Source organism: Pongo abelii, chromosome 5 (genome assembly GCF_028885655.2).
Source record: "Pongo abelii isolate AG06213 chromosome 5, NHGRI_mPonAbe1-v2.0_pri, whole genome shotgun sequence".
Lineage (NCBI taxonomy): Eukaryota > Metazoa > Chordata > Mammalia > Primates > Hominidae > Pongo > Pongo abelii.
Window position 1 is genome coordinate 31,978,343 of NC_071990.2, and position 14,552 is coordinate 31,992,894.

Sequence of the window (14,552 nt, forward strand, 5' to 3'; positions counted from 1 at the left end):
ATACTTCATGAGAACGAACCCCTTCAGAGAGGCCCTACAAAACAGATTAGAGGGAAGACAGAGGGGTCCAAGGGAGATGGTCTCTCTTCTCAAGTAGGAGCACCCCAGCCTCAGACAGACACAGCAGGAAAGGGCCTGAGAGGCTGACAGAGGCAGGATGGGTGCAAGGCAGGGGTGGAGGGGAGGGACCAGCCCGGGCTGCACCAGTGGGAGTGGCTCCACCCTTCCCAACTCAGAGCCATGGGGAGCCAGGGCTCTGGCGGGGTGCCCTTGGTGCAGGCTCCCTACACAGTCCTGCTGCTGCCGCTGGGGACAAGTCGCCAAGACCCAGGGGCCCAGAGCTTCTTCCTTTGGGTGAGTATCAGCCCAACAAGAGGTCCCAGGGGAACTCTCTCCATCGATCTGCCCTTTATATTTCCATTCAGCTTGAGGGCCCACAGTGTTCCCACCTGCCTCCCCTTGCCCTTCAGGTCCTCAGTGGCCAGTCTGGGTTCACACTCAGTGACCACACAGTGAACCCCACTAGGGGTGGAGAGAAAGAGCCATAACCCAGAGCCCTACTGTGGCACAAGAGTCAGCCTCTGTGATTGCCTTTCCCAGCTGCGGAGGATGCAGGCTCTGGAGAGAGAACAGGATGCCCTGTGGCAGGGGCTGGAGCTGCTACAGCATGGCCAGGCCTGGTTTGAAGACCATCTGAGGGAGGCACAGCGAAAGCAGCTGCATCTAGGGGCCCTTGGTGAGGTATGGGGGCTGCCCCTCTGTGTGAATGGGGGGAGGGCCAGGGAGGGAGGAGCAGGGAATGTGTAGACACAGCCTGAGACCACTCTGGAGAGGGGAGAGTTAATGGTCAGGGATCATGAGTTGGAGGCATCACCGTAATGACAGGATGCCACCAAGTGTTAAGTTGGTGTTCATTGTTGGGGCTGGAGGAAGCTGGTCTGCATTCCATTCAGAGGGATTTGGATCACTCCATGGAGATGAGGGTGTGGCCTGGATTATTCCAATGGGGCAGGGATGGGAGGGAGGCTCCATGAAGAGTAGTGAAAGGGGGTATTGTGCTATTTGAGAGAGATGGAGGAACTGATGTGCTAAAGAGATGGAGGTGGAGAGTACTGGATTTTCCCACCTGCCTGGGAGGGTACTGGGATGAGGGGATCCAGATGAGAGGGATGGCCTGTGGTGACAGGAATAGAGTGGCAGATGGACCTCAGGTTTTCACCGTGTTGTCAGCCTCCAACTCCTCCTCTAGAATTTTCTAACAGATTTACACTCAGAGCCTGGTGGCCCCCGGTTAGCCCAGATTCAAAAGGTGAACATCTGTTTGCAGAACCTGATTCATGAGAAGGTGAGTTTATTGTTTTCAGTTTAGACTTTTGGGAAGTTGGACTAGAGAGGGGAGTTGTTGGGGTCAGTGCTGGCTTAACAGAAAACACAGCGAATTTCCCCTCCAGTTCTCCCCAAGTCCACTGAACAAGGCTAGTTCCTGCACCACCCAGGATTCAAAGAAAAGACGAAGGGAGCAGAACTTTTGGCAGCGACAGGTAAACTTCAAGAAAGAGGGCAGGAGCCCCACCCTACAGGGCTGGGAGGAGCCCAGAGGCCCCATCTGTTTCTCCTCTCCTCCAGGAGTTGTCAAGGCAGCAGAAAGGAGTCACCCAGCCAAAGGAGGAGATGGCTCAGCAGGGCTGTACCAAGGGGCCAAGAGGCCCTACCTGTGTCTAAACCCTCCTCTCACTCCCCTAAGCCTGGTGAAAGAGTCAGAAGCCCCAGGCTCCTTTTTTTGTTTCTTAACAGCTAAAAAATGGCTCCAGGTAGTGAGTCAATGAAGTTCAGACATCTTGGTGTAAAGTTACTCCTCTGCTCCTGAAAACTTCATCTTCTTGGTGTCTCATGTCCTCATTCTCCCCTATATGACATGCAAAAATAATCTTTCTTTGAAATCCCTCTGGGAAGAAGACATGTTTATTGAAACTGTCCTTCAGCCTTAAATACAAAAATAAAACCGAAGCTGCTCCAGAAAGCAACTTTCTCCAAAAATGTCTTTGGTTTGTTTCTCATAGGGTTAGGAAAAGTGCACTGTGGGAATATCCATTGCCCTCTATCCCAGTCTTGCAGGGTGTTTTGTTTTGTTTTGTTTCTGAGATAGGGTCTCACTGTCACTCAGGCTGTAGTGCAGTGGTGCGACCACAACTCACTGCAGCCTCAACCTCCTGGGCTCAAGTGATCCTCCTGCCTCAGCCTCCCAGAGTGCTGGGATTACAGGCATGAGTCACTGCACCCAGCCCCAGTCTCGAAGTTTTTAAGAAAGGAAAGGGATGTGCTGGAGAAAGAAAACCGTCATTGGCCGGGCACGGTGGCTCACGCCTGTAATCCCAGCACTTTGGGAGGCAGAGGCAGGTGGATCACCTGAGGTCAGGAGTTCAAGACCAGCCTGGCCAACATAGTGAAACCCTGTCTCTAATAAAAATACAAAAAATTAGCCGGGTGTGGTGGCGGGCACCTGTGATCCCAGCTATTTGGGAGGCTGAGGTGGGAGAATCGCTTGAACCTGGGAGGCAGAGGTTGCAGTGAGCCAAGATCGCACCACTGCACTCCAGCCTGGGCAACGAGCAAAACTCCGTCTCAAAAAACAAACAAACACACAAAAACAAAGAGAAAAACTTCATCCCAGCTAGGAGAGGTAAGGTCCTAAGACCTATCTGACAAATGTGTCCCAGGTCTTCTTACCAATGGGGCAAGTTGAAAATAGTCCTAGAGACCCATCCGTCTAGAGCCTGTTGTGTCACCAGGAGGCCAGGCCTAGCAGAAGCAGCACCCCTCCAACCGTGCCCCACCAGGGACTGCCCACCAGCCCTGCCCCAGCCCTGCCTTGAGTCACCAATGTGAAGGGCGAAAAGGCAGGGGTGGCCGTGGTGAGGATCGGGTCAGATGAGCCGGTAGGGGTGGCGTGCTGGTCCTGCGGGGAAGAGGAAGAGAATGACAGGGTGTGCTAGAGCTGTACTCAAATTAAACCTACACCACCCTCCCCTACCTTGCCCACCCTGTGATGGAAAGTAGCGGTTCCTCACCTGCGGGGCTGGGGCCAATACCAGGAGCCGGAGGAAAGCATAAGTCGGGGGTACTGGGTTGGCTTCTCGTCCCGCTGCAGTCACAGTCACCATCACCACGGAATCCGGGGCCGCTGAATCTGGGACCTCCAGCCACAGGCGGCCCCAGGCCGACTCATTCAGTTCCAGGTGAGCCCTGGAGAGAGGATATAGGCGTCGCTAAAGCCCCAGGCTGCCCAGAGCCTAGAGTCAAGAGGACGCCTGCACGGGCACGGGAGGGGAGAGGAGGATTCTGAGGGCCAATCGGAGGGAGCCAGGGGCAGGGCTTGGGATAAGCATAGGCCGGGCAAGATGCCAGAGGAGCTGGAGGGTTCAGGGGCCTCACCTGGAGAGGTTGGAGGTGAGGGAGAAGCTGGGGTTGACGGAAGTCCTAAGGTCAAGATCCTGAGGGCCCGAGAAGCTGGCGATGCGGAGACTGAGCGGGACTTTGCTGCCCGGGGCCAAGAAACCCGAGGGGCCACTAAGCTGCAGAGAAGGGTTTGTCAGGGAAGGGGCCGCTCCAACTCTCTCCAGCCCCAGCCGCACTTTCCCCTAGCGTCTCACCTCCAGAAGGACAGGGACTACGGTGCTAGGCTGAGGGGCAGCCCTGTGCAGGCGCCGCCCCGCTGCGTCCTGGCCAATCAGCTCCAGGGAGAAGGGTCTAGGGGTGGAAAGCAGCGTGGGCGGCAGCGAGGCTGCGAGGAGACCTCGCTCCGGAGGTCCCACGGACTCCAAGGGCACCTGGCCTAGTTCGGCACCCTCTGGGACCCCTCGAAGGATGACGTGGGAGAAATGCGGCTGAGGATCCCCAGGATTGGCTCTGGAACCCAACCCTGTCACTTCTACCAGCAGCTGGGTCTGAAGACCTGGGACAGGGGCGAGGAGGGGAGAACATTGTGAGATTCGGAGACACAGGGAGAAAAGAATTAACGGCCTTCAAAATAGGGGTTCCCTCTGGGGAGTATGGATGGGAAAATAGGTTACTTTCGAGGGGTATTGATGGGGAGCATCAGGAGGGAGTTCTGGGGTGCTGGAAATGTTCTATATCCTGAACTGGGTGTATTATATGAAATCCATCAAACTGTACACTTTAGTGCACATTATGTAAATTATAACTCTATAAAAGTTATACATATGCATAGATGTATGTATACATATATACATTATATATATATATATATTAAAAACTGGGGGTTAGGTGGGTGGGGGCTCAGGGAATAAATGTACCTGCAACTGGCTGAGTCAGGGGGTAGAGGCCAGGGTGGGGTCCATCCTCCACGGGGATCCCAAAGTGGAAGAGGAAGTCCAGGGAGGTCTGGGCTGGGAAAGGGCAAAGGCAGTCAGAGCCCTTCCTGAAAGGAATGTGACTGATCGTGTTCTCTGAGGCCTGCAGTCTCTCCTTCCCCTTCCCAGGAACACCTCCCTCCTTACCTTGCACTCTCACCCCAGGGGTGTCCTCAGCTGTGACCTGGATCTCCCAGGTTCCTGTCTGTGGAGGGTCATCCATGGTCACCATCCAGAACTGCCCAAAGCGGCGAGTGTGACCTAGAGGACCCATGCCTTCCTCCTGGCCCTGGGAGACCCCTGGGGTCAGGGAAGAGATTGTCACATGAAGCACTTGCTCTCCTTGAGTACATCTCCTCAATTGTCTATTCCCCAGTCCCCATTCTTCCCTCTGCCTGCAGAGGTACCTGCAGGGTTCTTGATCCAGAAGCTGCTGATGTCTCCGTGGATCCGGACTGTGATCTTCTGGAGCAGCCCATCCACAGTGAACACAAGTGGCTTCCTAGGCACCACAACAGGAGGGTCCAGGGGAAGAGTCACCTTGAGGGATTGGCAGGACCAGAAAATGGGGGAGAAGATGAGGTATGGGATGAGGAACAAAGAAGAAAGGGGAGATAGAAAGAAACCACTCATTGGGCTGGGCGCGGTTGGTCACGCCTATAATCCCAGCACTTTGGGAGGCTGAGGCGGGTGGATCACAAGGTCAAGAGTTCGAGACCAGCCTGGCCAACATAGTGAAACTACATCTCTACTAAAAAAAAAAAAATACAAAAAATTAGCCAGGCGTGGTGGTGGGCTTCTGTAATCCCAGCTACTTGGGAGGCTGGAGCAGGAGAATCGCTTGAACCCAGTAGGCGGAGGTTGCAGTGAGCCAAGATTGCACCATTGCACTCCAGCCTGGGCGACAGTGCAAGACTCTGTCTCAAAAAAAAAAAAAAAAAAAAGAAAAGAAAGAAAGAGAAAAGAAAGAAACCACGTCAAACAGGCAGAAAGGGATACCAGTGAGAGAGGGACACGGGGCCAGGGATGAAGTTATTATGGTCAGAGACAAAGTTGGAGGCAAGGAATTCAGGATGAGACAATCACATCTTGTGCCCTATTAAAAGATGATAGGCCAGGCGTGGTGGCTCATGTCTGTAATCCCAGCACCTGGGAGACCAAGGCAGGAGGATCACTTGAGGCCAGGGGTTCAAGAACAGCCTAGTCAATATAGCGAGACTCTGTCTCTGCAAAATACAAGCCACCTCCCCAAAAAGATGGTAGGACTTCCTGTGGTAACCCTGAAGGCAGAATACTGGAAGCCAAGTGGGGAGGGGTTTACTGATATAAAAGGACAATGCAGGCCAGGCGTGGTGGCTCGCGCCTGTAATCCCAGCACTGTGGGAGGCCAAGGTAGGAGGATCACTTGAGGTCAGGAGTTTGAGACCAGCCTGGCCAAAAAAACGGTGGAACCCCGGCTCTACTAAAAAAATACAAAAATTAGCCGGGCCTGGTGGTGGGCACCTGTAACTACAGCGACTTGGGAGGCTGAGGCAGGAGAATCCCTTGAACCCGGGAGGCGGAGGTTGCAGTGAGCCGAGATTGTGCCATTGCACTCCAACCTGGGTGACCATGAGACTCCATCTCAAAAAAAAAGAAGTGGCTAGCCATGGATCTCAGAGGAAGAGAAACCTCCTTTCCTGCCCCGTGACTGGAAGAACAACACAGCAGTGAGAGGGATTCCCCTTTCTCCTATAAGAAGAGAGGTGCAGCCTGACCACCCTTCAGTTCCTAAGTGAGGGCCCTGGCCCCCACTTACTCACCAGGGCAGCCATGCTCTCCCCAACAATGGCTGCCACGTCTCGAATGTGCTGGTCTTTGGTGAAGATCACCTCTCCTCCTGAGGCCAGGGCCACTGCTTTGTACGGCTCAAAACGCAGAGGGGACAGGATCTCACGCCGAGCTCGGCCCTGAACCCTTGATGTATCTTCAGTCACCAGGAATGTTACCTGTGGCCAGAAGAGAGCTCAGTGATTGGGGTGTCCAAGTGCCATCCACTATTATGAATGAGAGTCCCTGTGCTCAAGCTTTCTCCAGAGCTGATGGTTTGTGATAAGGTCTCTGCCTGCCTTCTGGCTGCTGGGGTGGGGAATCCCAATGACAGAACCCCCTGCCTTCAGTTAGTAGTTGGTCACACCCTGTAACTGTCACAGTGGATTTTTGGCGACTAGATCCCCAGTTCTTCACATTGTTTATTAGGCAGGTTCAAATAAAAATTCAGCATTATTAAGGGTAGGGCCTCCTACGTGTATCATTAAAGGTATCAGGAAATGTTCCATTCATCGTCTGCTTCTCCCACCATATACCAAGGCTTGTTGGGCCACCATAGTGTGTTGCAACCCTCGTTATGAGATTGTCATCACAGGGTCTCTCACATCCCTGGGAGGCTAACACTGGGTCTCTCACCAGCTCTGCTCACCCGGCAGCGCCGCTCCTGAGTCAGGGATTCCACCTGGTTGGTGAGAAAGGCATCCTTGGGGGAGGCATCCGTGAAGACAAAGATATCTGAGAGTGGAGGTGTGTGCAGCAGGGCCAGCTGGCAGGGAAGGCAATGACCAGTGTTAACAATGGCAGCAGGAGGGGAATGGGTACAGCCAAGGAGGATGAAGCAGAAAGGAATATGGCCCGGGAACCCTGGAGTGAAGCTAGTGGATCTAGCTGCTGAAGGTGGCAGGGAGCCCCAGGAGGGATCTAGCTCCCCCTGGTGGTGGGGCCAGGAAACGGGGAAGAAGGGAGGGGCCAGACCTGCAGGGCTGACAGGCACATCTCAGGCTCGTCTCCACCCCCCAAGGCATGGATCTCATTAAGCTGTTGCCAGAAGCTGTCAGGGTCACTGGTTGTAAAGACAGGGCCAAACCCTGGGAAGGGGAAAGGAGGTTAAGGTAAGTGAGGAAAGAGCTCCCCTCATTCTTACCCAGAGCCACCTCCCCAGTTGAGGGGCCTGGTGTGCTTCTGGAGTGGACAAGTATTGAAATAACAATACTCCATTATAAGACTCATACTTGGCCGGGTGTGGTGGCTCACACCTGTAATTCCAGCACTTTGGGAGGCCAAGGCGGGTGGATCATGAGGTCAAGAAATCAAAACCATCCTGGCCAACATGGTGAAACCCCGTCTCTACTAAAAAATACAAAAATTAGCTGGGTGTGGTGGTGCATGCCTGCAGTCCCAGCTACTGGAGAGGCTGCGGCAGGAGAATCACTTGAACCCAGGAGGCGGAGGTTGCAGTGAGCCGAGATCGTGCCGCTGCACTCCAGTCTGGCGACAGACTCCGTCTCAAAAAAAAAAAAAAAAAAGTCATACTTGTCAGTGCAGGGCAGGGCAGGGCAGGACAGACCTAGGTGTCCCTGGTGGGAAGGTGGCCTCCACTCCCTGAAAAAAATGGTGGCATTTCCTGTAGGCCTTTATTGGGTACATGTGCATATATAAAAAAAAAAAAAACTGGTCACGCCTATAATCCCAGCACTTTGAGAGGCTGAAGTGGGAGGATCACTTGAGCCCAGGAGCTCGAGGTCAGCCTGGGTAACATAGTGAGACCCCATCTCTACAAAAAAACACAAAAATTAGCCGGATATGGTGGTGCTCATCTGTAGTCCCAGCTACTCAGGAGGCTGTGGCAGGAGGATTGCTTGAATCAAGGCTGCAGTGAGGCATGATTGTACCATTGCACTCCAACCTGGGTGACAGAGTGAGACTCTCTCTCAAAAGAAAAAAAAAAACACTGGGTTTCCTCATAAGAAAAGAGACAGAATAGCACTTACCTCAGAGGCTTATCGGTAGGACTAAATGAGTTTATTTTGCAAATCTTAAGATAGTGCTTTGACACATAAGTGCTAAGTTCTTAGTTATACCTCTATTTATATCTTCATCAAACATAATAAGTCTATTAAATGCCAGCCACTGTAGGATGTATGCAGACAAATAAGACTGAAATTTAGGCGACGCTCAGTCCAGTAGGCATTTTATTTGATCATCATTTCAACTCTGAGAGTTAGGCAGGATGAGGGAGGTGTCAGGCCTCTGAGCCCAAGCTAACCCATCATATCCCCCGTGACTGGCACTTATACATCCAGATGGCCTGAAGCAACTGACGATCCACAAAAGAAGTGAAAATAGCCTTAACTGATGACATTCCAACATTGTGATTTGTTCCTGCCCCACCCTGATATGATAACTGATACCCATTTAACAGACGATGAAATCAAGGCAAAGAAAGTTTACATGACCAGCCTAAAGACACACAGTCAGACTCAAGCCAGAGAGTCTAACTTCTAATCAATGGAAAAGGAATATAATGTAGCTAGCTATCTCAGATACTTCCCAGAAGCCTGGCCCCACCAACCCCATCTTGATCCCAATCTCTGTCTATAGAAAATGGAGAGAATTGAAAGTGGCGGCCGGGCACTGTGGCTCAGGCCTGTAATCCCAGCACTTTGGGAGGCCGAGGCAGGTGGATCACGAGGTCAGGAGAGGGAGACCATCCTGGTTAACACGGTGAAACTCCGTCTCTACTAAAAATACAAAAATTAGCCGGGCGTGGTGGCGGGCGCCTGTAGTCCCAGCTACTCAGGATGTTGAGACAGGAGAATGGCGTGAACCCGGGAGGCGGAGCTTGCAGTGAGCCGAGATAGCGCCACTGCACTCCAGCCTGGGCGACAGAGCCAGACTCCGTCTCAAAAAAAAAAAAAGAAAATGGCTTATTAGCATGAAAGCCTAAGGAAGCAGAGGCCACGTGCCAAAGCATGAATCATGCATTAAACTCATGGAAAGTGCTGCCATTTTAGAAAGAGTGGGAGGCAAGTCTGCTAGTTATCTTTTTTTTTTTAGAGACAGGGTCTCACTGCGTCACCCTGGCCGCCCTGGAGTGCAGTAGTGCCATCACGGCTCACTGCAACCTCAATCTCCTGGGCTCAAGTGATCCTCCTGCCTCAGGTTCCCAAGTAGCTGGGACTATAGGCATGCGCCACCACACCCACACATAATTTTTATTAATTTTTTTGTAGAGACCTGAGTCTCTCTGTGTTGCCCAGGTTGGTCTTAAAATCCTGGGCTCAAACGATCCTCCCACCTCCACCTCCCAAAGTGCTGGGATTACAGGTGTGAGCCACCCTATCCAGGTTGCTGCTAATTTTCTGTATGCACACAGTAGAGGCTCACTCAGGACTGCAGGAAGTGCCACCACGAGCCCACTTCCTCACCACAGGCCTTTATCCCTTACCTTTTTTTATTGTCTTTTTTTGTGACAGAGTTTTTTGCTCTTGTTGCCCAGGCTGGAGTGCAAAGGCGCGATCTCGGCTCACTGCAACCTCTGCCTCCTGGGTTCAAGTGATTCTCCCGCCTCAGCCTCCCGAGTAGCTGGGATTACAGGTGCCCGCCACCAAGCTTGGCTAATTTTGTATTTTTAGTAGAGATGGGGTTTCTCCATGTTAGTCAGGCTGGTCTCAAACTCCCGACCTCAGGTGATCCACCTGCCTCAGCCTCCCAAAGTGCTGGGATTTACAGGCGTGAGCCACCGCGCCCAGTCTATCCCTTACCTTGAATTTTCCTCCCCTCTACTGTCCTAGCCAGACCACACTTACCTGGGTCATGAAAAGGCACCAGGACATAGTGGACAGGCTCCATGGGGCTGCCTCTCCGCTGCTCCACAATGTGACGAGCCTGGATTTTGGCAGCGTTGATCTCCTCACCCATGCTGCCCGTGGTGTCCAGGACAAAGCTCAGGCTGGAGGCTGGGGTGATGTCCAGCAGCCTAGGGAGCAAGCCAGAGACACAGTGAAGGGCCTGCACGTTTGTCCCCAGCGCCTGGTTTCTCCCTTCCCGCAGGAGCGCCTTCCCATGAAGGGGTCCATCCCCAGGAGGCCACGCACCTGGAGAAATCCCTGTCTCCCAGGCGGCTTCGCAGAAGGCCGAAGGCCTGGATGGAGGCTAGAAGGGCCAATTTTGCAGCCTGGAGGTGCAGCATGTGGTGAGGGGAGAAGCCTGGGGATGTGCTGTCCTTGTTGATGCCTCCCCTCGGTGGCTGGGAGCTGCTCCGGTCAAAATGGCCCCCATGGCTACATTTCCCTGGGTTGGGGAAAGGGATCTGGAGAGTGGAGGTCAAAAACCCACTGCCTCCTAAGAAAATGAGGCCCTTTCAGGCCTGGCCTGACCCTCTCACCCCTCAGCAAGGGTTCAGCAAGAAACGATGATGGGGGTGGGCGCGGTGGCTCACACCTGGAATCCCAGCGCTTTGGGAGGCCGAGGCGGGCAGATCATCTGAGATCAGGAGCTCGAGACCAGCCTGGCCAACATGGTGAAACTCTGTCTCTACTAAAACTATAAAAATTAGCCAGGTGTGGTGGCGTGTGCTTGTAATCCCAGTTACTTAGGAGGCTGAGGAAGGAAAATAGCTTGATCCCAAGAGGCGGAGGTTGCAGTGAACCGAGATCACGCCACTGCACTCCAGCCTGGGCAGCAGAGTGAGACTCGGTCTCAAAAAATAAATAAATAAATAAATGATGGCTGGGCCTGGTGGTTCACACCAGTAATCCCAGCATTTTGGGAGGCTGGGGCGGGTGGATCACCTGAAGTCAGGAGTTTGAGACCAGTGTGGCCAACATGATGAAACCCCGTCTCTACTAAAAATACAAAATTAGCCGGGCGTGGTGGCACATGCCTGTAATCCCAGCTACTCGGGAGGCTGAGGCAGCAGAATCACTTGAACCTGGGAGGCAGAGGTTGCAGTGAGCCGAGATCGTGCCACTGCACTCCAGCCTTGGCAAAAAGAACAAAACTCCATCTCAAGGAAAAAAAAAAAAGGATAAAAAGGATGATGCTTTGTGGAGGGGAATTCTGGAGTAAATCTTAGGGCGTGGTGGTCAATCACCACAGCACATGGTGGATCCCCTGATCCCTCCAGCCAGTCCCCCAAAGCTGCCTATGACAAGGGAGAAATCCTATCAGCGGAGGAAGAAGTTGTTCCCCTACCTCAACCCCACCACAGCCTCCTCAGGGGACTTTCCTCCACCTACCCTGTTCCCAGCATCCTCTCCTCCTAGGAGGAGATGCCATAGCAAAGGCATACGGGCCTACAGGACAGAGATCCTGTAAGGGAGTGACTTTCCCCCCTTACTTCTGGGGAACTTTCTTGTCTGGTACCTGGAGGTTTCGGGGGATGAGTTCCAAAGTAGCCAGAGGTGAGGAGTGTGAAGCCCAGCCAATTCCCGGGGCAGCTCAACTCCTTGCAATCGGAGCAGGTAGGATCGGCCACTGGGAAGAAAGGGCCGGTCTAAAACCCAAGATTCTGCCACCCCCAGCCTTTATCCCCACCCACCCAAACCTCTTCAGCTTTTCCTCCCAGCTGGGATGAGGTGAATGCCCAGAAGTTCCCTAGCAAGGCTTTCTGAACTAAAACCTGGGATCATGGGCCCGCAGTGAGCCTCAATGTTTGAAACTGGGGCTGTGCTAGAAAACACAGCACAGGCTGGGTGCGGTGGCTCATGACTGCAATCCCAGCACTTTAGGAGGCTAAGGCGGGCAGACCAGCCTGCGCCACACAGTGAGACCTCATCTCTAAAAAATAAATACATAAATAAATAATAAGAAAAAAACAAACAAACAGTACATATAGGGACCAATCCTATGGGGATTATGCCCTCTGTGAGTTGTGGACAGGAGGCAGCTTCCAGGTGAGAGGGTGAGGGGGCTGTGAGAGAAGGCCCCGTGTGAGTCAGTGCAGGGAGGAAGCCACACGTAAGATGGGACTGAGGTCTGGAGACCTGGTCCTAGCTATTTTTCCCTGTGTGACCTTGGGGAAGCTGCTTAACCGAGCCAGGCATTGCTTGGACTAGGGGACCTCAGTCCTTGTGGAGATTAAGTAACATCACACCCTCTGGGACTTCAGAATGTGACACAGTGGCTGGGTGGACTGAGGTGGCCCTGTGGACTCCTGCCTCACCACCAGGGTCACAGCCATACCTTGTGCCAGGTTCTGGAGCTCCTGCCTTGGCCAGAGTAGGTGAGGGTGTGGCTGCTGCTCGCCCAGCTCCACCCAGTTGCTATGACTGTAGAAATCCTGGTCCGGAGGACAGGAGAAGGGGAGTGAGGCACTAGTCTGGCCTTTCTCACTGTCTCCAGCACTAATATGCCACTCCTTTGAGTTCCCCCCCAAAAGTCCCCTCCCACCCCCACTGCTCCCACCAGACACCCCAAGTCCCCTCCACTGCCCTCTCTCCATTGCTCAGAGCAGAGCTTTGCCCAGGTGGAAACTGTCCCAGCATCTCTTCCCAGCTCAGAGTCTAACCCAAGGCCTCTCTCAGCCTGCAGAGTCCTGCAGCATGTGCTGCTCCCTCAGCTTTCTGACCTCACGGCCTTCCTCTCTCACCCTCACTTCTCTCCAGCCACAGCGCCCTCCTTGCTGTTCCTACAGGAAGCACTGCCAGCTTGGAGGTGGGGAACTGGGACACAGCCTCGGGGCACCGCGTGCCAGTGCCCACCCCTTCCAGAGTGGAGGAGGCATGATCAAGAAGGCACCACAGGACGCGCTCCATCCCGGACAGGCACACTGGAAGTGAAGACCCCTCTGACCATCAACCCAACCCTGTTCTCACCTGCAGGGCATGAAGTGCAGCCCCGAGGCGCTGGCGAGCCAGGGTGTGGTCAAGGGCTCTGGCTGCCACCACGGTCTCCCGCAGAGCCCCTACCAGGTGCGTGCGTCCCTGACTCAGTCGCTCAGCATCAAAGTGCAGGTCGGGGTCATTCCTGGAAGTCGGCAGGAAGTCCTGGGCTGCATTGGCACGAGACACCTCACCTAAGGCTGCTCGGAACCGCCGAGAAGAACCAGGTCCAAAGTAGGCGGCAAAGAGGTCATCAGCAAGGAGTGTTCGACCCTGGGGAGAATAGCGGGGGACAGGGCTCCAGGGAGGCCTCTTGGATTGACTATTGCCCACCTTATCTCAGCAACTGACACTCAAGGCTGGGTATGAGGGTCCTGAGCCCCACAAAGGAGGGACAGTCCCGGGCCTTTCTAAGGAGAGGGACTCCTAATTTCAGGACCAAGACTACTGGGTATTGTTGCTGCAGGGGTGGGGCCATGGGTGTCTCTTCTCTTGGCGACCAGAACCCTCAAGGAGTAGAGGCCCCATGGAATTGGGGACTCTGGCAGGGGTGTGACAGGACCCCGGGATGCTCACCAGGAAGTCCTCAAGACGAAGAGGGGGGCGACCTGGGGGTGGCTGCTCCAGGAAGAGCTGCAGGGTGACGTTGAGTGCTGCCTCCTCAGTCAGGTCTTGGTGGGTGATGGAGCCAGGGGCAGCCAGCAGGCTCCAGATGTTGGGGAAGAAGGCAGATGTGGGGGGCAGCAGCAGCTGCAGCAGAAGCAATGCTGAGGAGCCCGGGTGGGACTGGGGGACTTCCGTGGGGAGCATGGCTGAGACATGGACCTGGGAGACAGAAGGCTGTCAAGGGAGGAGGAAGCAGCTGCGATTCCAGGGCAGGCCGGCTCTGCGGGTCTCCATGGGCACCTGCTTTACCTCAAAAGTCGCGTCTACTCCAGCCTGGCTTCCCCACCCTCTCCTTGTCACCCAGACAACCTGAGGGCCTCATCGGACCATTAGGGACATACACACCTGCCAGGAGAGGGGTCCAAGTTTCCTCCCCCCAGGCCCCCCTCCCCAGTCCCTGGCTGAGTCCCCAGCCCTGCCGCAGAAACACTCCCCATGCACAGGAAGCCTGAGTCCTCTCAGGCCCTCCCCTACCTGGTTGCTGGATCTCCTGGGCAGGGCTGGCCCGGGCTTGACGTCACAGGGCACTTAGGTCAGAGTTATAATTAACCGAGGCTCAGCAGAGGGGGAGGGAGGCCCCAACAGGGTGGGGGAGGACAGGCAACCCCTGGCCCCTTTGCTCATGCCTGCCCAAGGCCACAGGCAGCAGCCCACGCCAGGGCGGGCCTCCCTTGGCTGCAGTGCGGAGGTGAATGAGAGCTGGGGAGGAGGAAGGGAGTGAGCAACGTGACTCAGGCCTGGCACAGTGCCAGGGACAGACCCAGATAGACGCACCCCTCTGCCCTCCAGAACCAGGGCCTCGCTCCCACCCTGCAGCCCCCAAGGATTCAGGCACCCAGCCCCTCTGCTCCCCTCTCTGCCCCCACCACAGATGACAAGAGGA

At 54.5% G+C, this 14,552-nt stretch overlaps 2 protein-coding genes across 4 annotated transcripts; one reads left to right on the forward strand and one right to left on the reverse strand.

Moving 5' to 3' along the window:
• The first annotated feature begins 235 nt into the window (after nt 1-235).
• SAPCD1 (suppressor APC domain containing 1) lies at nt 236-1,833 on the forward strand. The gene is made up of 5 exons (XM_002816660.5): nt 236-354; nt 601-741; nt 1,250-1,345; nt 1,452-1,541; nt 1,627-1,833. Exons 1-5 carry the CDS (start codon nt 241-243, stop codon nt 1,720-1,722), a joined length of 537 nt encoding a protein of 178 aa, XP_002816706.1. The 5' UTR covers nt 236-240; the 3' UTR covers nt 1,723-1,833.
• On the reverse strand, nt 1,321-14,481 carry VWA7 (von Willebrand factor A domain containing 7). 3 transcript variants are annotated; one of them, XR_008526734.1, is made up of 17 exons: nt 13,580-14,481; nt 12,998-13,276; nt 12,366-12,462; nt 11,547-11,657; nt 10,277-10,472; nt 9,989-10,158; nt 7,155-7,267; nt 6,829-6,945; nt 6,173-6,358; nt 4,778-4,910; nt 4,518-4,670; nt 4,314-4,406; nt 3,651-3,952; nt 3,433-3,572; nt 3,069-3,243; nt 2,728-2,956; nt 1,321-1,906 (listed from the first exon to the last, which is right to left on the reverse strand). XR_008526734.1 is itself a non-coding variant. In XM_024248314.3 (17 exons), the coding sequence occupies exons 2-17, from the start codon at nt 13,811-13,813 to the stop codon at nt 2,783-2,785; spliced, it is 2,673 nt and encodes an 890-aa protein (XP_024104082.1). In that variant the 5' UTR covers nt 13,814-13,828; nt 14,144-14,481; the 3' UTR covers nt 1,321-2,782. The 3 variants fall into 3 exon arrangements, 2 of the variants coding, with proteins under 2 accessions (XP_024104082.1, XP_054414681.1); XM_024248314.3 differs by having other exon boundaries at nt 1,321-2,956; nt 13,580-13,828; nt 14,144-14,481; XM_054558706.2 differs by having other exon boundaries at nt 1,321-2,956.
• Nucleotides 14,482-14,552: the final 71 nt, after the last annotated feature.

What these genes read in the sequence shown, in the direction of transcription:
- SAPCD1 (XM_002816660.5), top strand. Translation starts at nt 241, where the DNA reads ATGGGGAGCCAGGGCTCTGGCGGGGTGCCCTTGGTGCAGGCTCCCTAC. An exon ending in ATCTAGGGGCCCTTGGTGAG is followed by an intron (nt 742 to 1,249) that starts GTATGGGGGCTG and finishes CTCCTCCTCTAG; the next exon opens with AATTTTCTAACAGATTTACA. An exon ending in AGAACTTTTGGCAGCGACAG is followed by an intron (nt 1,542 to 1,626) that starts GTAAACTTCAAG and finishes CCTCTCCTCCAG; the next exon opens with GAGTTGTCAAGGCAGCAGAA.
- VWA7 (XM_024248314.3), bottom strand. Translation starts at nt 13,813, where the DNA reads ATGCTCCCCACGGAAGTCCCCCAGTCCCACCCGGGCTCCTCAGCATTG. An exon ending in CTGGATCAAGAACCCTGCAG is followed by an intron (nt 4,671 to 4,777) that starts GTACCTCTGCAG and finishes CCCTGACCCCAG; the next exon opens with GGGTCTCCCAGGGCCAGGAG. An exon ending in TAGTCCCTGTCCTTCTGGAG is followed by an intron (nt 3,573 to 3,650) that starts GTGAGACGCTAG and finishes CCTTCTCTGCAG; the next exon opens with CTTAGTGGCCCCTCGGGTTT.